The following is a 27,333-nucleotide window of genomic DNA, read 5'->3' on the forward strand; positions in this document are numbered from 1 at the left end:
GCCTACCTGATTACCTGTTACAGACTGTGAAAATATTGGGAGCAACCAGATTGTAGCTAGTCTACATCTTTCACAGAACTAGGCCCAGTGCAAATCTGAGGTACCGGTCAAACGCCTGACTGGTTAAGCTTACTCTCAGTTGTAAAATACATATGTACAAAATTAACATTAACCATTAAATTATGTTAGGAAAAAAGTAGATCCATTAAAAGCACACACCACTTGATATATGAGAGGAGGTTTTTGTGTAATTTAAACCAACTTAATGGATACTTTATTGATCCCCATGGGGAAATTACTTGTTTTTCTCTGCATTTGACCCATTCACTCAGTGAAGCAGTGGGCAGCCCACTAAGCAGGCGCCCGGGGAGCAGTGTGTAGGGACGGTACCTTGCTCAGGGGTACCTCAGGGTAGCCGTTAAGTGGATTCGAACCGCCGAACTCTTCATCATAATTCAAAGACAGTTTCCTTCAGGATATGTTAATAATTTGATTTTATTTAAATGATCAGGCGAGCATTGAAGAAAAATCCTTTTCCTTCTATAGTTACTTAAATAACTGCATAAACTTTAAACATTCAAAAATGAAAATGTACAACCAGTTATGAGTAACAGTTTCACTGTCCGTTCATCTTTAGTTCCAACCAAAGTCACATATTAGACTGGACGATATAAAATGTTCTCTAGTAGCAAAGTCAGTGATGACTCTTCATGATCCAGGGATCTTCATCCACAGGTGGAGGTGAGTAAGGAGCCAAGACAAGCATTCGCTCTCTCTCTCTCTTTTTTTTCTTAAATGTGATTCTTGAAGAAACTGATTTGTGTGTGGGGACAACACCTCCAGGTGAACTTATTGTTTCCCATTTGATGTTTATGACAAGCAGATGATGCCAGAAGCAGCTTGTTGGTCTAACATTAATTTGCTTGTGCAGAATGCCTCTCAGGTTGTCACTACTCAAAGCGCACATGCCTTTTACAATCAAGTGTCCTTTTCTTTCCCATTTTAAGGAAAACACACTTAAATAAGAGTTGTTTTTTTTCTTTGTTTGGTTTTTTTTTTTAAAGAAAAACATCTGAGACGTTCTATATTGTGTGTAGATTGGTCATTTACAACATAACAAGGCGATTCCAAGGGCCAAAGTGGAATGTGGAATGAGGAAGAAGAAAAGTTAGGAGGAGGATGAGAGTAGGAGGGGGGAAAAGCACAACAATAGAGCTAAATTATATCTTCAAGTGCCCTAAAGTTTGAAGACTCTTCATAAAAAAAAAAAAAAAAGAAAAAAAAAAATGAACATACATATCTATTCATATAGATTTACAAGACCTAAAAGCATCCATTTCATCCACCTCTGAAGAGGTTATTTAGTCTGTCCAACTCCCTGCAGTTATCCATGGTCATGAGTTCTGCCTTCTTGCGCATTCGCTCATCCCGGTATACCTTAGCGGCGTAAAGCAGGTCTGTTTCTGGATGAGACGGGGGAAGAAACTGTGTCACATTTTTTCAAGAGCACAAACTATTCTGAGTGTGAATTTATAACTGTGGTTACTTACTCGTCTGTCTCTCCTTCCAACAATTATTTCTGACATTTGATACATAGTCCTCCTCTACATTTTTCTCAATTTGCTGCAGTGCTGAGCCCTTAAACTCTGACTTGAAATCTCTGGTGACGTAGTAGTCAACATGCAGGTTTTCTGTTTGCCTCTTTATGGTCTGACCTGTTGACCTGGAGGAGATGGGAGGCACAAGCTTAGGTAAAAAATTCTTAACAGCAGCAATTTCCACATATGGTGACACATTTTGTTTCAAAACTCTAAGAAGACCACAATGCAATATGAAAAAAAATATGAAAACAAAAAGATGCACATTCTCTGTCATATGGGCCTGCATGAATAAACTTTCTGAATCCTTTATCATCCGCAACTGAAAATAGTTGTCCCTGGCTCTCTTTCCCTCCTGCTCTGTTCCTGCGCTACTGCGAGTGTCTCTACCGCCCCCCCCCCCTTCCCAGTGCAAAGCACAAGGCTCGGAAAAGTGAAGCGGAAAAGTGCGAAAGAGAGGGTGAGAGAAAGAAAAAAAAAACAAAAAAAACAAAAAACAACAACCATATGGGCCCAGCTGTGCAAATTGCACAGTTGAACTAAATTTTCAAGAAAGCCTTCAAAAAGCTCAGATGAGCACAGAACATGTCTTACAAGACTACTCTTTGTGCTAAATTTTCCAAGTAATGCATGAAATTACACCTTATCATGTATAGGGGTGTCAGTAATGACAGAGTGTGTACACGTACGGTCTAGAATAGAGACTGTAGGGTGGAGGAGACACCATCATCTGGCTCAGCAATGACACCAAAATCAGGACCACGATGGGCATCAGCTGAATAAACATTGAAAAACCACCCTAGAGGCAAACAGAGTATGTTAAAATTAGTACAGAGCTTATAGAGCCATCAAGTGTCAACAAAAATTGTGATAACAGAAAAGTGTTAAAAAAGAATTCTAGAAATTTAAGACAGAAATTGTGAGCAGTCTACGTACATCTCCTCGTTCTTCTGTCCTCTCTTGCCTGTAATCCGTTTGATGGCTGTAACTTGTCCTGCCGTTGGTGAAAGTGTGTGCATTGGCTGCAGAATATTAAAATATCACAGCTGAGGTCAGACACAAGGGTATGACCTTTGTCACCAGGTACCCAAACAACCAGTCGGATTTTTAATATTTTGAACATTTTATGCAATTTTTTTACAAAATGACATTTCTCATGTCTCCCTTAACAGAAATCCATACCAATTAAAAAATATATTTTAAAAAAACAAAATTTTTTTTAGAACAAGTAATTCTTTCTGCATTTGTGTCCTTATGTGCTGATGCGCACACTTACAGGATGGGAAGCCGCCTCCAAAGAACATGTTAAAGAGGTCCTCAGGAGTGATGTCAGCCTCGAAGCCCCTGTGGAAGTCGAAGCCTGCGCCATGTGAGTGACTTGGGCTGCTCGGCTCCTCTCCTCCTGTCAGGTCATACTGCCGTCGTTTGTCTGCGTTGCTGAGTACTGCATATGCATTGCCAATCTCTAGAAAAGAGAGCAGAGTTAGTAGAATGGAGTTAGAAAATCTCTTCTTTTCCTTTTCTTCCTCAAAAATTTTTTATATTTATTTAATTAATTTATTTTTTTTAAATATAGCACCAAATCACAGAAGCAGTTGCCTCAAGGCGCTTTATATTTTTGGTAAAGGAAAAAAAAATTAATGCAGAATATATTAGAGCAGCGGTCCCCAACCTTTTTTGCGCCACGGACCGGTTTATGCCCGACAATATTTTCACGGATCGGCCTTTAAGGTGTCGGGGATAAATACAACAAAATAAAACTAGTACCGGTACCGAAAAAAAGAAAATTTATTCATAACACACGTGAAAAGACCAAGGAAAACAGAGTAAATGATAAAAACGATAACAAAATAACGCTGACAACTGATAAAAACCCTGAAAACTATACATTTCACACCTGAGCCTCAACTCTCGCGGCCCGGTACCAAACAACTCACGACCGGTACCGGTCCGAGGCCCGGGGACCGCTGTATTAGAGTGCTTCATCATTTTTAAATATCACCTCAACATTTTAATCTCCCTGCTTATGCCCACTAGTTGAACTATGGTTTTGCAGTCTTTTTAGGAAATCTGCAGGAAATTCAGCTATCCTCTGCCACTTGTGTCCAGTGGGCAAAAGCAGGGAGGCTACAAAACTCATAGCAAGCAAGTCATTCCTGTGAACCAGAGGTCAGCTCTACACAACAAACAGTCCCCATCACACAATCAAAGTCACAATTCAAAGCAAAATATAACAAAGTTACTTTTAAAGGCCTCTGTTGCACCAGGTGCATGGTTTTTGTCTGGATGAAATTTGAGCGCTAGTTTCCTGTAGGCTTTTTTAAGCTCATCATCACCGGCTTCTTTGTTGACACCAAGCACTTCGTAGTAGTCTTTACACCGCTTTATTCTGAAAGACAGAAACAGAATGTGTGAATGGAATAAAAAGCTTTCAGATTCACATTCTTTTCCTGTCACCTTCTGGCTGAAGCAAGAACATTTTGTCACTAAAATATTAATGGTCCTGGCCCCAATCGATCAGATGTGTGATATTTAACCACAACTGAACACCTGAGAGCACGAATAACCTTTTGATGCCACAGCAGTTAAGTTTCCATCCTTTGTAGATTCTACACACATCACTGATAAGGGCCTGGTGAGAATTCATCATTTACACTGTAAATATCTCACCACTCAAAGCTTTTCATAAGCAGTCAGTGCAAGATGAGGAATCCATCTTTTATACTTTGCATGTGTAATTGTGGGTACCATAATCAAAGACGACAAGCTAAACTGTTCTCAGTTTTGAAAAGATGCATTTTTGTGTTTCATATTCAGAAAACACATTTCTCTCCATCTGTGGCAGGAGCAGAGGTGGTGCTCTTTAACATGTTGCAGCACTGTGCTTCACACACAGGCAGAGAAATGCACAACTTTGAGTTCATCTCTTATTTTCTGAGTCTGTTATGCATGTCAGCAGCCTAGCTGCCACACATCAGGTAAACCAAGTCATTCAAATGTAGGTTTGTGGCTAAATGTTTTGTGTGACTTTTTAACTGCAGGTGTGATGATAAAATTCATCTAAAATTGTGAGCAACTGAATTATTGTTACGCAGAAATTAAAATTTCCAGAATGCCTAAACTGGAAGGAGTGGGGTGGTAGTACCAGGACTGTTCAATTGTGGCAAAACACAATTTTGTGAAGTGGAAGAAAAACATTTTCTTTCTAATTATTTGGATCAGGACTTCATTCAATTAACTTTTCAAATTCAGGTGAATAAACTACACAAACAAACGTTAAGTGAACTAAAACTTATAAAGACAGTCAAGGAGAAAATTGGGCCCAACTGATGTAGAATGTTTGACCAATACCAGCGCTGATATTTAGCCATTTAAAAAGTGAAAATTGTGATATATCAGACAACAGTTTTTTTCTTTCAAACGCAAGAAACATGAACTGATTTCCCTAACATTTGTTATGTGTTCCTTATTCATTTACAGTCTGCCTGACACCTCAGACTAAAACATTAGCTGGCTGTTCGGTTTGTGAAAACAAACATGTGTTGCCAGCAGGGAAGTTGCAGAGTGTCCTCTGGGTGACAAACTATGCAATGTGATCAGTCAGAATATGACCAAGAGGCCTGCTCATTTTTATTTTTATGTATTTGCTGTTTTTAAATGCCAATACAATAGCAAATATCTACTATAAGCTGATAATATCAGGCAAATATTATATCGGTCTTGCTCTTGTTTTAGCAGATGTGCTAACAGGCAAAATGAGAACATATAAATGATTTTATTCACATTTTTTTGTTTTAATTTACATAATAACACAAAAATAGTGCCCGACACCTAAATTCAATTTTATGCACAATTATTTGGAAAGTTACTTTATTTAAAATGTAGAAATATACGGTTGCATTTTGCTACTTTAGAATATTGATGGTGGCTGTGGCTAAATGGTAGAGCAGGTCACCTATGAGAAGGTTGGTGGTTCGATCCTGGTCTGCTCCAGTCTGCTTGCCAAATACTGGGCAAGCCTCCAATGCATTTATTAGAATATGAATGAGTGAGAATTTCATCCAGTCATCCAAGCAATTCATACTTGGATGACTGCTTAGAGTAGAAAAGCACTACGTAAGAACCAGAACAAAAAGAAAAGAGTAAAAGTAAATAAATTAACTGGATTTTAATAAAGTATATGATGAAATTCTCAAACCATGTTATAATTCAGGGGTCAACCTTCAGGATCAATAAAGTTTTATTGAATTGAATTACCAAGCTTACAAAACAGTGGAGTGGAACTACGGATGAACTACACAAATAAGACACCTTTAATATACACTAAGTGTACAACCCTTGTTTCTTTTTCCTAGAAACTATGATGCAATATTTAACTCACAGAAGTCTCCCAATGGATTTAACAGAAAAACACAAGGGAAAGAGTGGCTAAGTTTAACTGTAATACAAGCAGCATGTTTATCCTGGAAATAAACTCAACTTGCCATAAACATCTTTTGAGGATATGGGTAAATGTGCTATGCTTGCCTTTCTCTTTGTTTAGTTCTAATGTTCTAAAATTACCACATGTAAAGTTACCCAGTATCTAGTCCACACTGCTAAATACCGGCCTATTCCAATGGGAAACCTATCAAGATGTAGAAGTTCCCATAGCAATAGCCATGTGTGCACAACACTGCTGAGACTAGAGTGTCCTATCTGTTCTCCTCCATTTAACCAAGAAACACTGGTGCTGTCACAAAGCCAACTGCAGCAAAGCTGAAGAGCACAAAAATAGCCGACTGAAGTGGGACAGATTTTAGTGGAAAACGAAGCACAGCGAGTCTCACCTTTGCACGCCTTCAACCTGCTCTTTCGTGAAGCTTTTAGGCGGGTCACCTACTCCAGATCCTGGGTTCTCTCGTTCTGACTGAGTACCATTGGTTTCTGAGTTTTCCGCTGCTCTCCTGCGATATGTGCCATTACCTGCTGAGCTCCCATTCTTCATTAAAGCATCCAACAAAGCTGAAAGAAGAGGGAACAAAGACACGTTAAAAGACAGTAATGCTGTCTGGTGTATTACATTTCCACACTTTTAACAGACTTCCTATAGCTGAAATAATGCAAAGATAAAATATGAATGAAAGCCTTAATGCTGATTCTCAGCGCTATTAAATGGCAAATGGCCTGTATTTGTATAGCACTTTACTAGTCCCTAAGGACCCCAAAGCGCTTTACACAACCAGTCATCCACCCATTCACACACTGGTGATGGCAAGCTACATTGTAGCCACAGCCACCCTGGGGCGCACCGACAGAGGCGAGGCGCCACCGGGCCCTCTGACCACCACCAGTAGGCAACGGGTGAAGTGTCTTGCCCAAGGACACAACGACCGAGACTGTCCAAGCCGGGGCTCGAACCGGCAACCTTCCAATTACAAGGCGAACTCCCAACTCTTGAGTCACTATTAATTCATGTAAATCAAATTTTATTTAAATGCATGTTATGTTTTTGCAAATCATGCATAATCCTCAACAGGACATGAACGCCAGACCTGGTGAGTGAAGTGCAAAGACGTGCAAACAAAGTAACACAGCAATATAGCACATCAATTATCTCCGACTCGGCAGCAGCATAAAAGTTTTCAATTGTTTATTAATGCATTATTCATTAACATTACTCAGGAAATGTAAGTGCAACTGTCCTCTAAATGGTGCAACATTCCCCATATTCGCCAAATTCCCACAGCTCTCTCGGGGAAAACAGTGGATTCTTTAGTGTAATCTTTTGTTGAGCCAATACTTTAGTAATGTGCTTATATTTTGCAGCTCTGGAAATTCACAAATCTAATTTTACAGCTGCCAAAATTTAATCTGCCTACAGTGGTCATGGCTGAATATTAATAATACTGCATTTATATGCATTTTTAAAAGCAATATCCTCTCTAATGTGAATAGATGCACTACAGACAGGGTTGTAGCCATAACCCACACGAGATTAGTTCATGCTAAACAGCCACAAGCAAAGCTGCAGTAGCAATATCAGGGGACCTGACACATTGCTTTACCACATTAAGGTTAAACCTATCTACAAACTACATTTGCAGTGCTCATGAGACTGTAAACCCTCTACATGCAGCTCCGTCAGGCCTTCATTGTGAATGCAAAAACATTTCACCAGCACAAATAATCCACCAATAATAATAATAATAATAATAATAATAATAATAATAATAATAAGTCCACCTTTTTAATAGAAATTCCTTGCATACTCAGGATTACTTCAGCCAGCAATTTTTAATCTTTATCAGTAATAACATCAGTGCGTGAGCAAGATAACAGCCAGGGACTTGAGTTCTAGACTCTGTCGACTCACCCTCAAACACAAAATCCACATTTTCCTAAACAGTATGGCTTTTATTCTTTAGCTGCACAGTTTAGAACTTCTAATTCATATTTTTCTTCATTATGCAATTTTATAATGTGTATTAAGTGTTAGCTACACATCTTTGTGATGATCTTCGCATTTTAGTGCACATCTTGTGCACCAACCAATTACTTTCATTACCGTTTTAAAGTTGTAATTTATTGTAACTTATATTTATTTCTCTAATGTGTTGCTTTGTCAATAAAGTCACAAAGTTAGATTTTTTTTTATTCCCAAAAGCTGATGTCATCTGTTTTCAGAGGTTGTTTTAAACATCCAAAGATAAAGAAACTTTCAGCTGCTCCCTTATATTTTTAGCCTTTTTTTTATGCTGGATGTCTCCTTGTGGAATTGTGCCATGAGTGGGGGCTTTTTAATGTTAGACTACATGGCTAACAAGTAAAAGGCAGCAAGTTATCCAAGCTTCTTGTGGGCATCTTGAAAACTGCAGTGGTTAACACACACACACACACACACACACACACACACACAGCTAATGCTGACAGTGTAGGAACACAGCTAGACACATTTCAACCAACGAGTTACAGTTTAAAAGCGGAGGAGTTACTAATTATCAGTGAGCAAGTTCCTCTATGTTGTTATGTAAGCACTCACAATGCTATATAATTAAGACTTTTTCTAAACTATAATCCAAAGCGGTCTCAATCTCATCCTTATTACTGGTTTACTGTCATCCCACAGACGGTCGTGTGTCCTAGATTAGCCTTCACTTCAAGCCTTTCCCTGGTCAATCACTCAATTAAAGGATTGACCGGGTGGCTGTGTGGCCTGGACAGCATATACACATCGTCCTACATTTCCAGCTTCGCTCTTGCCCCTAAATCCCCAGATACTTTAAAAATGTGTGCCGAAATGAAGTGAAAGTGAAATAACAGCTTAACAAATAAACGAAAACCAGCTTACTACTGAGATAAAACGTCACTAGTAGCGATAACTAGCCGGGGTCAAATTGAATGAATGGCTTGTTGGTGAATTGACGTTTCGTCATTTAGCTAAGACCTTTCATCAGTTAGAAGGCGTTATTTAAAAAACACGACGGGATAATAGTTAGTTATTAACTTAATGTGAACTATAAATTCCATTTTTTAACTGATAAGCCCAAAGGAAAGCGCAAGCTAGGTTAGCTGTCAGGCCACATCTTGGCTAATTTAAACGTGTGTTTCTAATGTTGCTGTGTATAAAACATAGCGCAGTTTTGGAAAAACGTTAAGTAATCTGACAAACGTTTGACACTGTTACATACTATTCAACAGATGGCCTGTGACGAACCGATGTAACCAGATGTTAGCTACATGCTAACACTTACACAATATCAGCGGATGAGGAGCAGGTTGTTCCTTCGCTTGGTTAGCTAAACGTACAAGTCAGCCACAAACAGCCTTACCTTTGGCTTTGATAGTCGGATACAGCTTCTCTGCTTTGTTGAGAAACTTTAACGCTTTCTCCTTATCACCGGCTTCGAGAGCTTTTGTTGCTATATTTATACATTTTTCTGCTTCGTCTCTGTTCCCTTCCATCTTCTTTCCTCTTCCTCCCCCGGCAGTCAGCTGAGCACCTCATACCACGTGGTCAACGGCACTGACAGCAGCGCCAGTCAGAGGGTTACTGAGGCGTAAACCTCACAGAATATCAGAGTATTTTTTTATTAGCATAACATGAATATTTTTGGATATCAATATTATATATACACAATTAACCACATTAAGGTTAATTAAAACAACATTAAAACTTTGTTGTTATAGGCTACACAGTTGGTAGGGTCAGAATTTGACAACATGAAAACAAGTATCCATGCTGCCCTGTATCAAGTTTTCAGGCTGCGGCTGGTGGTGTGAAGGTATTAGCTATATTTTTTTGTTATGCTTTAGGCAGCTTAGTACCACCTGAGTATAATGTAAAAGCCACAGCCTGCCAGCAAACAGATGATCATGTTCATCCTTTTATGACCACAGTGTACACGTCTTCTGATGGCTGCTTCCAGCAGGATAACAAACCATGTGAGTTCAAATAGTCTCAAACTGCATTTTTGAATATGACATTGAATACACCTTAGTCAAACGGCTCCCACAGTCACCATCTAAATTTAAAGGGATTTAAATCTGGTGAATGTGAAAGCTGTAACCAGCTGTGTTAATGAGATTTAAATTAGTGCCGAAAAATGTGAGAAGACTTTAAACTTTCAGTCCTCATTTTTTATTATTTTTATTTTTACACATGTAAACATACATTTTAAAAGAAGCATGCTCGGGTCACGTTAATATATATGGATCTATATGTATCTCTTTCCCCTCTTTCCTTCTTGTCCCTTTAGGGGTCGCCACAGCAAATCATTTCCCCCAACATCCTCTTCTGTCACGCCCACCCCCTGGCTGTCCTTCACTAGATCTAAGAATATTCTCTGTGGTCTTACCCTTTCTCTCCTGCCTGGCACCTCTATCATCAACACCCTTTAGCCAGCATATTTGTCCAAACAATCTCAGCCTTGCCTTACTTCATCAACCTCACCTGTACTTTTGTATAGATTATGCATGTGGGAATCGTGTATTTGATCAAAGGCCATTTCACCTTCAGTAATCAAATGCACAAACACAATGCTATTTTTCCACAGAAATCTTCACTTAACTCAATCTTACTGAGATTAAATTCTCTTTTTAAGAGGCCCGAGAAGAAACATTCACACAAGCAGCAGACAGGATTGTGAACATTATATTTATTCTGAAAATGCCAATCCCAGTACTTTGTTTCATCTGGCACTCAGCTGTACAGAAGGACCTTAGAGCATGGCTAAGCTGCAATCTGTGATACAGGCATGCTGTTTAAAATACCAGGTAAGCTGCAATCATAAAGGCAGGCTGGAGCCTTTGCTTGCTTGTTTCTCATTTAATTATAGACTAAATAGGTTATATTTTCATAAATATAATGACAACAAAAAATAAATAATTTGCAGATTTAGCATTACGACCAGGCAGGGAGTGAACCCTTAATTTATTTGCAAAGTAAACCACAGCATGCTTTGGAAAAAACCACCAAGAGCAGAAGACCAAGGACCTTCAGAGTTGAAGGCAACAGACAATGAAACAGTAAACAATGTCAGGTTTAAAGCCCTTTTTCTGTCAAGTTTCATGTAATAGGATCTCTTAAGCTGCCGTGCGTGATGGTGGAAGTTTGGCTGCAAAGGAGCCCATGGTGTTGAGTGCTGCATGGATGCGGAAATGCAGCCTTGACTCCATGTTGTAGTCCTTGTAGTTCGTCCTGCAAAAAAATAAAAAGAGTCAGTAATATGTAACATGGCAGCAGGTTCTAGATGTTGCTAGAACAAACAGGTAGCCGTTGTGTTGCGTGTGTGGGTTTGTTTGGTTGACCGAAATTCAAAGTGTAATTACTTAAGCGACTGGTGAGTTAATATAGCAGACTTCCAGTCTAACTGGGCACTCAAAGTGCTTTAGATAACACGTCAAACTTAAAACATCTTTTTGAAATTTTGTCCATTGTTTTTAAGGTAACTTCAAAGTTTATTTGTATTCAAATTAAAAGACTGTTTGAAAAGACTTACATGACATTTTCCATTACAGCAATGGCCTTGTTGATTTCACCTTTCTGCTTGTGCAATAGGCCAAGCTCATACATGGTAAAGGGCACCAGATAGCTATCATGCTTGATGCCACCATCACTGAAAGAAAAAACAAAACGAAACAAAAAAAAAGTCATTTCAGTCTGTCTGTTAAGAAGCATTATAAAAAGCAACAGCAGCAGCAAGATTTATTTTTAACACCACAGGGAGGTAAAATTGTCCAGATAAGATATTTATGCATCAATAATCAGTAATCAAGCAGAGAAATCTGCTTTATCATCAATTATTAAAACATTTGATTAAAATGTATTGCGCAATACATGTTATGCCAGTTGTGTTCGTCCTTTTTAAGAGTCAGGGAAGACCGGAAACATTTAAATGTTGTTAAAAGGTCAATGAGGAGTTAAAAAATGTAAATAATATGCCTGTTATTTATGCATTAACGCGTCAGCACATCTACCATTCTGCCATTGATTTACTGTCATCCTTATTAACCTGCTCTCCCCTCCGATTCATCCCCAGTGCTGATTGGTTGCAGAAGACCCTAAGTGGGACATTAAACAGATCAGCTCTTGGAAAAGTAGTCTATTGAAGGGATTGTTGAAGTAAAAGTTTCTGCTGAGGACTTTCAGTAGACTCCCACTCGAATGCTTCTGGTGTATTGCAGTGACATCAAGACAAGCTCACCTGGAGATGACATGATTGAAGCAGATCTCAGCCTGGACCAGCCGTCCCAGACTTCTTAAGCACAGACCCTTCAGCAGCTGGACAACGCACTCATCGCCTGTGTGGTACTCTGATGGGTCTGCACATCACACAGTAAACTGTAAGCCTTGTGTCAGTATTAAAAAACACCCACTGATTAGAAAATTTTCCTCACTTGGATCATTTCTGAGCTGCTCTTCTGCTTTCTCTAAAGTTGACAGGATTCCTTCAGTCAGCTCGGGTTTTTTGCCTACTATTGTGAAGCCATTCCACACATACATCATTTCCTGCGGTAACAGATGATTGTTGCTTACAAATGCAAAAATTAAAAAAAACACATCAGTTCACTGAGAGAACGTGTCCTCACCAAAGCAGGAACGACAAGTTTCACGGGGGTGGAAGAGGAGTATCTCTGGGCCTTCTTCGCTGCAAACTTCTCCGTTGGAATCGACTTCCCAGCAAATCTCAGCCTGAGGCCCTCCACCTGCCTTCAAACCACATTTCAGTGACTTTATTTATTGATACAAACTAAATAGTACTGTTAGTATACATCAGAAAGGCCAGCTCTGTTCTGGGATGCACCCTGGACCTAGTGCAGGTGGTGGGAGACAGGACTCTGGCCAAAATAACTTCTGATGGACAGAGTCTCCCACCCCATGCATGTAAATGTTGCTGAGCTGCAGAGCTCCTTCAGTGACAGACTGCTGCATCCTAGATGCATGAAGGAGCGTTAGTGTATATGTAGTGTATATTGCACACCTGAATAATTCCACCACATTTTCATTGAACTTGTTCACTTCTTCCTCTGGCATCATGCTCAAGATGGCAGCTTTCTGAAATACATAGACTGCCTAGAAATGGGGAAAAGAAAGCAACAGAAAGGTTTCAATAGAGAAAAGAATCAGTAATGTGATTACAGGGTTAAAGAGATTTTGTCACATTAGATACCTGGGACCACTTGTTCTCCTTGCTGAGCAAGTTGGCGTATCGATAGGCCTCAAACCAGTTTTGTTCAAAGGAGTAGACCCACATCAGCTCCCAGTAGCACAGGTGGTGAATCTGACGCCACTCTTCCTGCGATGCAATACATGCCAAGAACTTCTCTTGGGCCTACACAGAGCAATAACTACATGAGAGAAAGTTCTATAAATACATACATTAGACATCATGAGTACTTACAAATGTGAAGTTTCCTTTGAGCACAGCAATCCTTGCACTGAAGAAATGCATTAAAGCCCCCTATAAAGGAAAAATGTCAGAGTTCTTACACTAAAAGGCATTAAAAGATTAATATTTGCACAAGTAGTAAGGTACACCCACAACTTACATTAGGAAACTTTTCACAGTAGGGTTTCAGCAGAGCCTCACATTCACTTAGGTTTACATCAGCAGTCCCTTAAAGAATCATTTTCACATTAATTCAAGTCAAATGAATGATAACTTTGGTATTATTTAAGATTAGACACGATTTTTGAATTTAGGAGAAGCAACAGCCCCAGCCTACAGTGTGCTCACCAAGTATCACTGTGATGTAGAGCTGAAACATCAGCAGAGTGAGGGTGCTGAGGATGGAGCGCAGGTTGTTGGTAGTTGCTCCCTCTCTCAACTCTGACAAACCCACTTCCTGTGAGACAGTTCAGTTCTTTTAACTGACAAAATATTAAGGACAGGACAACTTCTTTGGGGCGCTCCCATTTGGACTTGTCAACACAGATCACTGGCCTCCGTCTCACCCCATCCCCAGCTTCTTCTGTCACACCAACCCTCTGCATGTCCTCCTTCACTACATCCATTAAACTCGTCTACCTTCACTACAGCTTCACCTTTCCGCCTGCCTCCCTCTCTTTCACACATGTATTCTGTCTCTACCAACTTTCATTCCTCTTTTCTCTATGGCATAACTCCACTTCTCCAGACCCACTTCCACTTGCTGTCCACACTTGAGTTCTGTTGGTATGTATGTGGTCTCACCTACCCTGTCTCCAGAGAAGCCCAAAAACTCCATCAGTCTAAGGACTCTGGATGGAAGCAGAGACAGCATCTGGTAACAAAATATAAACCAAAAATAATATAACATTGTTACTAAATATATTAAATAAAACTTTTTGTAATATTTTGGAACAAATCTTATTTTTTCACCAGATTGAATGATCCAATTCCCATGCTGACCCCACCCCTAAAATGAATGTGTGTGCTTCTCTGTTTTTCCTCATCCTTTGTGACTTTTTCCATGGCCTGGCAATCCCTGGTTTGGAAAAACATTTACATTAATTCAAATAATAAAATATCTCTTTTTTTAAAAAAATTATAAAAATGTTTTTGGTGGCCATTTCTATTATAAACACCGCCTCCAAACCTCTTACTTGTAAAGCTGATAACTGTGTCGAATTTTCATCCCTCCTTTGATGAAGCCTATTATGCTTTCATCCAAGAACGTGAGGGCAGCTTTCTGCAGCAGGACTTCAGCATAGCACAGCTCTGCATGCATCTCTTCTGATAATGAGAAATGCAACATGTTGTGTGGAAAAAAAAAATTACAAATGTCTTGTTTTGTTTGTGTGTTTAATAAATGGCAGATAAGGTGACACAGCCATTAAAATGTCATGTTTCACCATGTTGATCAAATTCATTAATTCCCCAAGCTGTAAAGTCAGCAGATACAGTAATTCACTCGCCTTCTGTCAGATTGTCAGCTGGTTGTCTGTACCAAAGGTTAGCCAAGCTTTCCATTAGTCCCGTTTTCTTCCGAAATCTAAAGTTGTTAAGAAACTGATTTTTAACAACCCAAAGAGATCCTAAAACTTTACACCTTATCAAATGGTCATTCTAATTATTGGGATACCTCTGGCAGACCTGCAAGGCTTCTCTCAGTGATGTCATGGCAGCATCCATGTCCTTTGCATCAAAAGTCACAGCGGCCTGCATCACCAGAATGCTACTGTAGCCCATCGCATGGTACATGCTTTCACTCTTCCTAGAGGATAGGAAGGCAGCAAAATATGGGGATTTTTTTGCAAATCCACAGTAAAAATACAACCTGTATCCAAATACTGTCATAAAGTTCCAATACATGAACAAATTAAAGGGGACATAGTCAGGTTGTTAGAGCAACAGTGACTTACCAGGGTTTTAAAAGAGCCAGTGCATCGGCAAACCTGTTGTTCAGGAAGAAATTGAGGGCAGTGAAGCATTCTTTCAATGCTGTCTCCAAAGCCATTTTAGGCAATTCTTCAGGCAATCTGAATAATAATAATAATAATATATATTTTTTTTTTCAAAGAGTCAAAAATGAATATTCAAAATCAAAATAACAAAAACCAAATGATGGAGCCAGTCTAAAGAATTTTGTTCCATAACTCTGAAATATGAAGGATAAATGCATTAGAACTCTTACAATAAGCATATTCATCGCATGGTGTCACTTACATTGCATCCTCATTGGGCTGCTTCAAACCCACCTGAAAACAAGCAGAGACACTTGAAATCAAAGCTGCCAAAATGTGTAAGTTAGCTTTTTTTTTTTTTTTTAATTCATTTCAGTTCAGTTCTCACTGAGCTGATATTCAGTGTGTTGATTAACCTGCACAGTAAAGCCCTTTGCCACAGCATCTTAAACAAATGAAACTATCCAGAGTTTTCTTCAAGGCCTTTTGGTACTGGGTTTACTGGGTGTTATTATTTTGAAATCATGTAACTTTAATATTTCAAAGTAACATGCAAAATAAAACTTATAATAAAAGCACTTAAGCCAGAAACAACCATTGAAATTCACTCACCTTTAAAAGCTCGCCTCTTTCATTACATTACTTTAGAGAAACTGAGGGAACCTACCTGTTGTAGTGAATTGTCTTCACCCTCCATTTGATGCTTGAGTTAAATAAAAAAGCAGTTAAACCAAGTCACTGAAAAATAAAAGGTCTGATATTTTTCCCTGTAGCAACAAGTCAACAAGTCTTGACACTGACTCCAAGCGCAGACTAACGGTAGTTTGCCATTTATAAGGTAAGAAGTTGGGTGTGGCCTGGATTTTTAGGACCAGCCCACAAATTTGCCTCAAAGCATTGCAATGCCGAGATCTTTAATTTTTCTCCTTAAAAGCACTTCTCTTCCTACACTGAAAGGCGTGACATTAGACATTTTACATTAAATGTACTGCTATATTTTCCTGGACATTCAGCGAATGAATGTCTCAACTTTTGCCCTGACAATCAGCCCCAGTTTGACTTTGTTATATAACAATAGATGAGCGATAATAGATAAATGAATCTGAGCGAAAATGGTAACCCAAAGAAAAGATGAAAAGGAGATAGTCAAGTACAACTTATCTCAAAACTGTACCAAGTGCATGGGAATGGGAGGCGGAGAACCCGAGGAAAACATTTTCCCATACAAAAGACTATGTCATCGAGGGGTACATCCCTCTAGCTGTTCCCCATGCAGCTGATGTGGCGTAAATGCGCTGTGGCGGTACGCAGGGTGTTTTACTTGGAACGGGTTACAATTTCTGATTATCTGCATACATGTGACGTCCCTGCATAACTAAATCACTTCCTTTTTTCCTCCTAATTTCTCATGCTGCGCTACACTGTGACAAAGTGAGTGAGCTGTCAGGAGACTTTTCTACTCACCACTTGTCTAATAAGTGTCAACATTTTATACCAAAGCACATTCTCTACATGTACATTTGCTATGCTTAGCTATGGCCAAAGTAACATTGCTTTACTTACTATACCGTTTTTGTTCCCCCCCAAGCATTACGTTGCAGTCAGAATCAAACAGTCAGCAGATTAAAACAAATATTCAATAGTATATTGCTTTATATTTTATTATGTAGCAGATTTAACCCATTTGTTCATACTTACCATTCTTTCTTTGTTTTGCGTTACCAGAAGGTCTTACAGGTGTGGGGAAAGGGGTCTGCCTAGCAGTCCCTGACTTTTAAAGTGCTGATGATGTCACGTGTCACACCCCCTGGCTAAACCAAGAGGAGGGTTTTTTTTCCATAGCAATGTTTTCTTTTGCTTGTCTCTTGGATTATGGAGTGATTTGTCGAGAATATTTTCTTATATAGAGCCATTTAACTGTTTAAATGGGTTAATCAGGAGAGCAGTGAGCCTTTTGTGATTCTCTGCTATTTGTGTTGTGTTTTAGATTCAGCAGCTTAAGCTAGTGGTACAGGCTAGACAAATTGAAGGTGAATTGACAGTCCTATATATAGTCAGTCTCATGTTGGTTCAGATAAGGGAGGAAAGGTGAGCGCTGTTGCGCAGTTTGTGTCATTTTTGGTTTTTAGTTATCGTGAGTTAGTTTGGGATGGTTTGGTTTAAGTTCCACGTTATGGAGGTAACTGTAAATAAACTGCTTATCTTTGGGAACTTAAAATGTTTGCTGAGTCTGCTTACCAACCAGCTTCCTCGACTCTTAAGCCAGACTACTTCACACACATTCATTCAAGCTTCAGCGAATCAATCTAATGAGGTATTACAGCATACTAGAAGAGCAGTTCATGGATGATTTAGTAAGAAAGAAAGAAAGGAGGCCTAAATAGCCTCATTCACTATTGTCATTTAACATAAATAGTCTGTTTTAATACAAATTTAGCTTTAGCCTTTCCTCAATTTTTTGTTGTACTGACATTCTTGTCCACAACAGGACTGTAATACCATGTAAAAAAAAAAAAAAAAAAAAGAGGGGGGGAAAAAAGCAAGTACAATAGATGTAGATACAGAAGGGTGCAGAAGTCTTGAGCTACCCCTTGAGGCTTTATATTGTGATGTAGGACAGAGGTGCAGCAATTTGCTGAAACATGCACAAACACATGGAAATACAGTATATGAGACAAAAATTGAACCAAAAATGTAGTATTTAGAGCCTTTACCACCAGTGTCCAAACCCTGGAGGACTAATGCTGAAGATCACTTTTAATAATTACAACAAAGTCCGGCTCCTCGGACGCAACACACAAATTAATGAGGGGTGGCTCAAGGATTTTGCACAGTACTATATAATATATGAAACAGATGTTTGGAAAGCTGTTTGTTGGTTTTCTTTTGTCCAATATTTTTCCCGTTTGCCTAATCATACAAGGTCTAAACGGCACTGTAGCGCTGAAACTACATATCCCAAGATTCTCGGCGCACTTTTGGGTTCTGGGAAACATGGCGGCGTCCGAGCAGACGACAGATGCAAACGTGAACATCCCGGAGTACGAATATCCCGATGTTAATACAAAACCATTTCATATAGGCTCTTTTAAAAAGGAGTGGCTGAGCAGACTGAAGCCAAGCGACTACTCGTATGAGGAGGCGGATGAGGACGCATTTCTTGCTAACTTTGCCGAAGAGATGGGGGTCGGTGCGGAAACCATGGCTGAACTTAAGACTGTGTGCAGGTAGTCGAGATCAACATTTGATAAACATTTAGACCAGGCATGTGCACCATAATAATATGTTAATGGTAATTAAGTTCAGTTGCAGTAATTGTAATGGTAAACTGATATTAAGAATACTAGTTAAATTACATAATGAGGTGTAATAGCTGATAGCTGAATCTAGTTTGTCCCAAAACTGGTAGTAAACACACCAAACGTGGAAGAGGTCTGTAACACTTACTTATATAACTATGAATTAAGAGTTACAGAGTGTCCCAATGTGCGGCAGAAACATAAACTACCGTAAAATACAACAAAAACCACCATGTGGTCAAACATAGAGGGAAAACAACTGCAAAGGTTGGCGTAAAGACACTGAAATATAGAACAACGTACATGTTACGTTCAAGTAAGTCGTGTAAAAATGTCAATTAAAACTGAAGCTTTTTAGGTTATGGGGTTAAGTCAGTTGTAATTATAAATAGATCCATGTTTCCCTGATTAGTTGTATAGTTTGTAAAATCTTTATTATAATTTCCATAAAAACTAAATGATGTTTTATTTTTTGTTTTTTATCCAGTTAACAAAACGTTATTAGTTCTTCTTTAAAGAAATGAATGCCAGCTTTAACAGTGTGAAAATATAAACTCCTTCCACAGTCTGTAAACTAAACAGAGATGGGCCGATTTATCGGCTGTTATCCTTTTTTTGGTGACTAAAATGACATTTATTAATGACAGTGGGTGATGTTTATTTTTTGTGTCTCATGACGTTTGTGGTCACTGGAAGGTTGCTTTTAAAATAAATGATTATTTCAAACGTTGATTTCAGTCCAGGAGTTTCACAGTAGGCTCGTTAATTAGTGCAAACTCCGGAACAAGAATTGAGCTGCAAGTAAAACGATGGCCGTTATGAAACAAAACGTCAAAGAAAAAAAGTCCTGTCGATTCTGATACTCGCATGACTCTCACCTGATAACTCTGTGAAGATGATCTGTTCTTTTTACCAAAGACAGTCAAATGACTTTGTTTTTTTTCTTTCTTTTGAAGTGTTGATTCGCTTCGATGTCATCCTGAAGATCAGCAGCCTGACACAGAAGTTGTACCTCCAGATCCCACATTAAGAACACTAGTGTATGACCTTACTTCAGTTCATACAAATGAAAAATGCGATTGATCAGTATCGTAATGCAATTTTAAATGTGACTTGCTTCTTTTCTTTTTAATACAGGCAAAGAAAGAAGAGGCAAGACCACAGAGCTTCTCTTAAAAAGATGAAAAAGAACAGACATGACCTCTATGCAGATGAACTGGTGGGTGAATTTAGTTAGGGACTGAGATTACATAATTAACCTTTGCATTTACTGTTCGCTCTAAAGTAGGTGTTTATTATTATCCCCTGGGGCTTCTTGACAGGTTCCCAGACATTTTTAGTTTTCTCTTTCATCTTGTATCTAAACGTGAGGCTTGGTTCTCTCTCTTATTTTTCAGGAGCGCCTAACCATTGGCAGGAAACCAGAAACGGTGACTGACATGGTTCCCGAAGGAGAGATCATTCTAACCATCAATGTCTACTACCCAGCTGTGTTCGACAAAGTAAGGGTTACATTTTTTGTTTTTGTTTCTTTTGTCATAAAACTGTTTTTTGTTTTTTTTAAAAGCCACTGTGTTGTGTGTTGTAGTTGAATACTATATTTAATGGCGCATTTCCTGCAGTTTAACTACATCAGACCCCACATGACTCTCCTGATGACGGGTTCCCACAGCTTGGCAGAGCTCAGGGATGCTGTTTGCTGCGTCAGTGACTTGCAAGTGTGTGGAGAGTTCAGCAACACGCCTGACGTAGCTCCAGAATTCATCAGCAAGGTAAATACAGGACCCGAACAGAATAATATTGCTGTGCTCCGTATCTAAATGTAACTGTTTCTGTACATTTAGTGTGACTGGACTCTCATACATGTATGTATATATTTAAAAATGCATCTGTTGTAAGCTAGAGAAAAATATTTTATGTGCTCTTTTTCAGGATCATTACAAGTCAGCTTTCTTCTTCTTTGAAGGAGTTTTCTACAATGACATGCGGTTTCCCGAGTGCCAGGACATCAGCTCGTAAGTACCTCCTTCTTTAGGAAGCTTTAAAGATTATGCATTTCTTAACCAGGACCTTTACAACAGTTGAAGGCAGCAGGCCTAAATCTGTAGAAGGCTGGTATTAAAAATGGGCCTCTTATTTTATTTATTCGGGCGATCGTAGCTCAAGAGTTGGGAGGCCGCCTGGTAATCGGAAGGTTGCCGGTTCAAGCCGCGGTTCCGACAGTCTCGGTCGTTGTGTCCTTGGGCAAGAAGCTTCACCCGTTGCCTACTGGTGGTGGTCAGAGGGTCCGGTGGCACCAGTGTCCGGCAGCCTCGCCTCTGTCGGTGCGCCCCAGGGTGGCTGTGGCTACAATGTAGCTTGCCATCACCAGTGGGTGAATGTGTGTGTGTGAATGGGTGGATGACTGGTTGTGTAAAGCGCTTTGGGGTCCTTAGGGACTAGTGAAGCGCTAAATAAATACAGGCCATTTACCATTTTACCATATTTATTTATTTATTTGACCAAAGAAAGTGGTCAAGTAATTGTAAACAAGACTAACTCTGACATTTTCATTTGTTCATGTTGCTTTGACTTTTGTCTTGGGTTGATTGTGACAAAGCAAGCAATGACTCACTCAATAGGCAGTTTAAAGAGAGATCATTGAGTTTATTATTTATTGCAATCTGCTCTTATTTGGAGAGTAGAACATCTTTTTATTTCACCTGCACAGGGCTGCCAGTCAAAACAGTTATCAACTGCACTCATGTGTCTCCTCTGAAAATGAAATGCAACACGAGTGAATGAATTGCAAACGTAATAAAGCTGACCTAGGAAAAAATGTATCATAGTTTAACACGCAAGCTTCCCTGACATGGCCCCCTCAAGGTGCTTAACTTGAACAAATTTAGCGCAATCGTTTCATATTAACAGTCCTGACTCCACAGTGGCTGAAAACCCTTAACTTCTTAACAAGGCTTTCATTTCAAAACACTTGCAGGCATATATGCAAGCAATCGCTAGATTGGATTGTTTTTTTCAATTATTCATTCGTCTGTATGTCCAGTCAACCATTTTCTTGTCCAAATCGAGGTTGCGGGAGGTTGGCAGCCTGTCATAGGGTGAGAGGACAGGGTTGACAGTCTGTCACTAAGACAGAGACACAAACGACCGCTGACACTTAACCAGAATAGCCATTTTAACCTAACATGCCTCTATTTGGACTGTGGGAGGAAGACAAAGAACCTGCACAGGCAGAAGTAAAACCTCCACACACACGGTGGGAATCAATGCTAACTTCTTCTGTGCCACCTTAAATTTGTTCTCAGTTTTTATTTGAGTAAATTGTAAAAGCGGTTAAAGTCTTAAAGTACAGTTTTAGGTCCAAAATTCAAAATTACTCTTGAGCCTTTGAAAATGGGAGACTTTGTATAAAAATTACTGTAATTCCTAAATAGTTAATAGAATATATTTATTCAGCTCCTTGAGTTAAAGCTGAAAGTCTGCACTTCGTTCACATCTGCATTGTGCATTGGTGCAGAGGCAAAAATACCAAAAATTAGGTTACTGCCCAAAACCTTATGGACCTACATGTCTGGAAAGAATTCCAAACAATAAAGTTATTAGATCTGTTTAAGTAATGTTTAATAACTCTACAGTGCTCAGCAGTTTGCAAACTGTGTCTAAGGAGTGACCTGGGCTTGGAGCTGAGAGCCGTAGAAAGGTTAGTAAAATGAAATGGAATAAAATATCTAAATGTTGGCTTTGTGCAGGATTTCTATGAATACCAGGTCTATTCAAGAGTTCTATTTAATGATTTGTTAAATAACTTGAAACGCTCAAATAATTACTGTGATATCTGCAGCTTATGAAAGCAGATAAAGATAGAAGCTTGAAGAGTGTACTTAGTCTGACCGTTGCAAACTGTTCACATTTATAAAACGTAGACCTGTCACAGTAAATAAAGACAACAGTTTTAGCAGATTTGATATTTTTTGTGTCTTTATTCATTAGATTGCAACCTACAGTCGTATCGATACAGTCATCTGTTTCCTAGAGACATAAATCCAGTTGAAGTAATCGATGAGGACGTAATCTCCAGAAATGCTCAGCCCTTTAAAGTGCATGTTGGTCTGTTGTGTAGCATTCTCATGAAGCTTGTTAAAGAGCAGAAGCTAACTTTAGATCTACTTTAGTTTAAGGTCACAAAGCGTTGTGATCTACACCTCAGCACACACTAAGCACTTTATCGCATTGCCCAACAGCAACTTCCCAGCTGATCATCTCAGATCTGACAGAGGATAGTTCTACTTAATAGGTCCTTCTTGATTTGTGCCTCCTCCCAAGATCCAATCAGGAACATTTTTTTCTGGTATAATTTTTAAATTAGAAAACTTTTTAAGCTCGGTCCTTCAGTTTTGTTTGTTGGCTCTGTGAATATTTACTCAGGAGTGTAGTTCAAGTTAACATCGAATATAGATATTTGAATGTCGGCTTGCTGACAGCAGATTTGGGGGCCTGTAAAAAGCACAGTTTTACAGTTAGAATAGAATTAGACTGAGATTTTCCAAATGTTTTTTGTTTTATGTTAGAAATCCATTAAAAATCCACAAAGTTTTGCATAATTTATATTAAGAAGTGTATCTTTCCCCTGGTATTTCTTTTTCAGGCTAATCTGTTGTGGTGAGGTACTGAAAGGACTCGTCATCTGATATTTGCTGTGCTTTTAATAAATCCATCACTGACATAAGCGCTCTTTTAACTATTTAATTTGTAAAAATGTGTGTACACACACACACACACACACACACACACACGTAGGAAAATATTTAGTATACACATCCAGAAATGCATACACTATTATATATTGTACATATATTTATTAGTTTCAGGTTGGCCATTCTTGTATTTTGCTCGTTTGTGTTGTTGTGTTTGCACATCTCTGTTGCTTGTTTGGGCTCGCACACAAGAATTTCACTCGCATGTGCTGTGCCAGTGTGCCTGCACATGTGATGTGACAATAAAAGTGATTTGATTTGATTTGTGCAAAATTATGTATCATTCTGTGAAATAACCATGGAACTCATGTAAAAAATATACGTCAAATATTATATTTTAATTTTTAACTCGGCTCACTTTTTAAAATCTTTCTATTATTATCATTATTATCATTATTATCATTATTTTCTATTTCACTTATTTTACTTTATTATATTTACTCTGATTTCAGCTTTATTTCTACCCTAATACAATTGTTTTGTTGTGTTTTCTTTTTTAAGCTACAAACTATTCTTTGCTTTCATAGATACTGTTTGTTAAACATTTGCTGTGTTTAACTTAATCTTTAACTATTATAAAAAGGGGATTTGCCAACTTCTGGATGAATAACAGACATCTTTTCTCATCTTATCTCCTCTTGCTTTATGATGCAGGACTACAATTGAATGGGCTAAGTCCCATAACTTCCCATCCTACAGCCAGGCCAAGATGGAGGATACACTTTTGGAGGATCTGAAAGTCAAAGTGGGATTCCCGTATCTCTACTGTCACCAGGGCGACTGCGAACATCTGGTCATCATCACAGATGTTAGGTTAGTGCTACTCATTGTCTAGTTCTGTGATTCAACTTCTTTACAGAGCCCACTCCAACTCTTGCTCAGTTTTGGTTATTACTATATATCACTATAACTATTACAACCTCAAATAACATTTATGTCATATTCTGTGTGTTGCTGTCAATTCAAACAAATTACAGAGAGACTGCGTTATACACCTGCACCTCTGTTCAGCAACAGTTGAATAACAGCTGTCTTTAAGATGAATTAGTACAGTAATAATGAAACTAGGCCCCCTGAAGTTTAAATAACTGATTAACTGGTTTAATTTCATGCTTCTAGCAGTACTGTTGGCTCTACCAGGACGGAGGCTTAGGAAGCTTACTGAACCACTACATAAAATCAAGAAGGATTTAGCCCACTGTGTCCTGTGAACATTAAATGGATAGATATCAGCTGAATAGCTCAAGGTGAAAGAGTTTGATTATTAACATTTACCTGGTTCTTTTCTAACGTCTCGCTCTGTAACAAGGGATAACAGGAATTAGTAATATTTATTGGCTATTAGCAAAAATTTCAACCAACAGGAGACCCTACATATAAAAAAGGCTACAGTTCCTAAACAGTGCAAGATTTTTGTTGAACCCCATGCATTAAAGCTGAAAGTGTGAATGGCAATCACAGGCAGATGCAGAGAGGCAGATAACTGTTGACACCTTCAGCCAATTTAGAATAAACAGTTCACCTAACAATACACACCTTGGTGCACACCATGATTCCAGGTTCAACCAGGAACTATTCTTTACTTGCTTTAATGGATGCTCTTTCATTACAACAAAGTCATTTTTATTTCTTTTTATTGCTGTTGTGCAAACATGAAACACACACGTGCAATAAACTCGAGTTTTCTATTTGTGTCCAGTGAGCAACTTAAAACCTGAACATTTCAGCTGTCGATAATACGGCCAAGTCAAAGTTGAAAAGTTCGAGCTAAAATCATCGAAATGTTTATCTTCTGTTAGTCCGGTAATGCATTAATAGTTTCCGGCTCTTGTTTGGTGGAGTTCACAGTAAAGTACATCCAGATAATCACACAACCAAATAAGCATGCAGCCAAACAGGGTCATTTTAGCTTATCTCTGCTCCTCATGAATAAGATGCTTGGTATGAATAAGAAATACTCATGCCTATCTGGTTTGAGTTAACATCAAACCCTGTGCTTAATAAACCGTAAAGTAATAAACTGATTACTACTGCAGTACAGGAGGTGGATTTGTCAGCTGCAGCAATCCCATCTGACAATGAGATGCATTGTCAGACGAGATTTAACATTTCTCACAAGACTAACGGATGCGTAGTTATCTTCGAGCTTATGTAGCGTTGGCGTAAGCAGGCCGACCGCACATGAAAGCAGCTCCTGATATCATGAATGTGAGACAAATCTGTGTTCCTACCGCTCAGAGCCTGTGAGAATGTCGTCTTCTTCCCTGCTCTTTACCCATTACAGACTGGCCCACAAGAACGACTGTCTAGACAAGAATCTGTACCCACTGCTCACGCACAAGCACAGAGTCCTCACCCAGAAGTGTGCTGTCTGCCATGTTTTCATCGGAAGGTGAGGAGACATCAGGGCGCTGCATAAACAACGGAAGCTTTGTGTTATTATTTTTATTTTTTTAAAGGCTGATCACGTATCTCGTCTTTCTAGATGGTATACCACCAACGACCAGTTTGCTCCGAGTGACCCATGTCTCTTCTGTGACAAATGCTTTCGTATGATGCACTACGACGCTCAAGGCAATAAACTGGGAGAATTCTTGGCCTATCCCTATGTGGACCGGGGTGCCTTTAATTAATGGTTCTCATGACTTATTGCTGTATAATACAGTTACATGGTTTATATTTCAGAAGGAAATGGTCTGATACTTGCAACGTCATCAAAACTGTTTTTTTTTTTTTGTTTTTTTTTTAGGGTTTGATTTTCCTCTTTGAGCTAAACAGTAACATTTACTGATAAACAGTTCAGTTGACAGCAGCACGGTCAGTTTAATGTTTAGCATACTTGTGTGTGGGTTTGTCTTTTTTTTTGTGTGTGTGTAAAGTTATTGATTTTTAAATGCACAAAACAGCTTTTTGATTGATTGAATTCATTAAAAGTAACCGAGTTGTTATGTTTGATTGGTGGACATTTATACAGCTTGTTTAACTCATTTTGATGTACTTCAAATCAATGAGGGTGACACGGAACAGAAACTCGACCTTAGTGAGATGACAATTTTAAAAGGCTGTCTATTTGTCACCTTTATACTGTACTGTGCAAAAGTCTTGAGCCGCCCCCCTTTTCTTTCTCATTTCCATTTGGTATTTTGTTTCCAGTTAGTCAAACTTTTTTATTTTTCAAGTGGTCTTGAGCAAAGCTTTGTCCAGGCTTTGTGAAAGTGATTCAGTGTTCTCTGGGCTAGTCGTTGTACAGACTAGACCCCCGCCCCCACCTGAGTAGTCTGCATGAAGGATTTGCACCTTTTCACAATGGTTTTTTTTCCTAGTAAGTCCTAGTAAATCATTTTTGAGTATGTGTATGTTGTGTATGTGTATTATGTGTGATGCAATACGGCAGCGCTACTAAAGCAGTTAGTTATGGCATGGTAATTTATGGAATATGCTGTGAACTACATAACTAGCCAATTAAAGGCTAAAAGCAAAGTTGTCACCAAGTAATTAGAATACTGGTCATATTTTTGTGTATTGCTGCAGCTTTTCAAGTATTAACTTGGTGCGTTTGGCAACACCTAGGGGGGAAAAAATGGTAATATTAAGGCTGCCTGTTTATTTAAGGGAGAGGAAGAATACATTATAATTGTACATAATAATATCATAGATGATTAAATAGATTTTAGGTAGATGCTTGTGCATTCTTAAAGTCTTGAATTTTACTGAATATGACATCTCTAACAAGTTAATTTGTTCACATTTCCACATCTTAATTTTTAAGTGAAATGTTTTGGGTTTTTTTGAGTTTATACACTATATGCATATAA

The 27,333-nt window shown here is 38.7% G+C and overlaps 3 protein-coding genes across 10 annotated transcripts; 1 reads left to right on the forward strand and 2 right to left on the reverse strand.

Annotated features, from left to right (window-relative positions):
• Positions 1–477: 477 nt before the first annotated feature.
• On the reverse strand, positions 478–9,682 carry dnajb14 (DnaJ heat shock protein family (Hsp40) member B14). The gene is made up of 8 exons (XM_026171248.2): positions 9,410–9,682; positions 6,428–6,602; positions 3,842–3,987; positions 2,875–3,063; positions 2,535–2,620; positions 2,288–2,397; positions 1,551–1,723; positions 478–1,463 (listed from the first exon to the last, which is right to left on the reverse strand). The coding sequence occupies exons 1-8, from the start codon at positions 9,540–9,542 to the stop codon at positions 1,339–1,341; spliced, it is 1,137 nt and encodes a 378-aa protein (XP_026027033.1). The 5' UTR covers positions 9,543–9,682; the 3' UTR covers positions 478–1,338.
• Positions 9,683–10,720: 1,038 nt separating this feature from the next.
• LOC113024306 (tetratricopeptide repeat protein 39B-like) lies at positions 10,721–17,250 on the reverse strand. Of its 7 annotated transcripts, none has more exons than XM_026171243.2 (19): positions 17,164–17,250; positions 16,133–16,168; positions 15,728–15,759; positions 15,424–15,540; positions 15,144–15,275; positions 14,977–15,053; positions 14,665–14,794; positions 14,441–14,546; positions 14,277–14,342; positions 13,817–13,925; positions 13,629–13,696; positions 13,481–13,540; positions 13,250–13,411; positions 13,061–13,152; positions 12,669–12,789; positions 12,477–12,588; positions 12,284–12,401; positions 11,579–11,695; positions 10,721–11,277 (listed from the first exon to the last, which is right to left on the reverse strand). In XM_026171243.2, exons 1-19 carry the CDS (start codon positions 17,164–17,166, stop codon positions 11,163–11,165), a joined length of 1,773 nt encoding a protein of 590 aa, XP_026027028.1. In that variant the 5' UTR covers positions 17,167–17,250; the 3' UTR covers positions 10,721–11,162. The 7 variants fall into 7 exon arrangements, with proteins under 7 accessions (XP_026027028.1, XP_026027030.1, XP_026027029.1 ...); XM_026171245.2 differs by having other exon boundaries at positions 15,424–15,456; positions 17,164–17,208; XM_026171244.2 differs by having other exon boundaries at positions 16,133–16,203; positions 17,164–17,204.
• Positions 17,251–17,763: 513 nt separating this feature from the next.
• snapc3 (small nuclear RNA activating complex, polypeptide 3) lies at positions 17,764–26,874 on the forward strand. Of its 2 annotated transcripts, XM_026171250.2 has the most exons (10): positions 17,764–17,779; positions 18,548–18,692; positions 19,721–19,804; positions 19,902–19,983; positions 20,162–20,266; positions 20,387–20,536; positions 20,697–20,779; positions 24,173–24,331; positions 25,803–25,910; positions 26,004–26,473. In XM_026171250.2, exons 2-10 carry the CDS (start codon positions 18,646–18,648, stop codon positions 26,149–26,151), a joined length of 966 nt encoding a protein of 321 aa, XP_026027035.1. In that variant the 5' UTR covers positions 17,764–17,779; positions 18,548–18,645; the 3' UTR covers positions 26,152–26,473. The 2 variants fall into 2 exon arrangements, with proteins under 2 accessions (XP_026027035.1, XP_026027034.2); XM_026171249.2 differs by lacking the exon at positions 17,764–17,779 and having other exon boundaries at positions 18,428–18,692; positions 26,004–26,874.
• Positions 26,875–27,333: the final 459 nt, after the last annotated feature.

This window comes from Astatotilapia calliptera, chromosome 6 (genome assembly GCF_964374335.1).
Source record: "Astatotilapia calliptera chromosome 6, fAstCal68.1, whole genome shotgun sequence".
NCBI classification, from domain to species: domain Eukaryota; kingdom Metazoa; phylum Chordata; class Actinopteri; order Cichliformes; family Cichlidae; genus Astatotilapia; species Astatotilapia calliptera.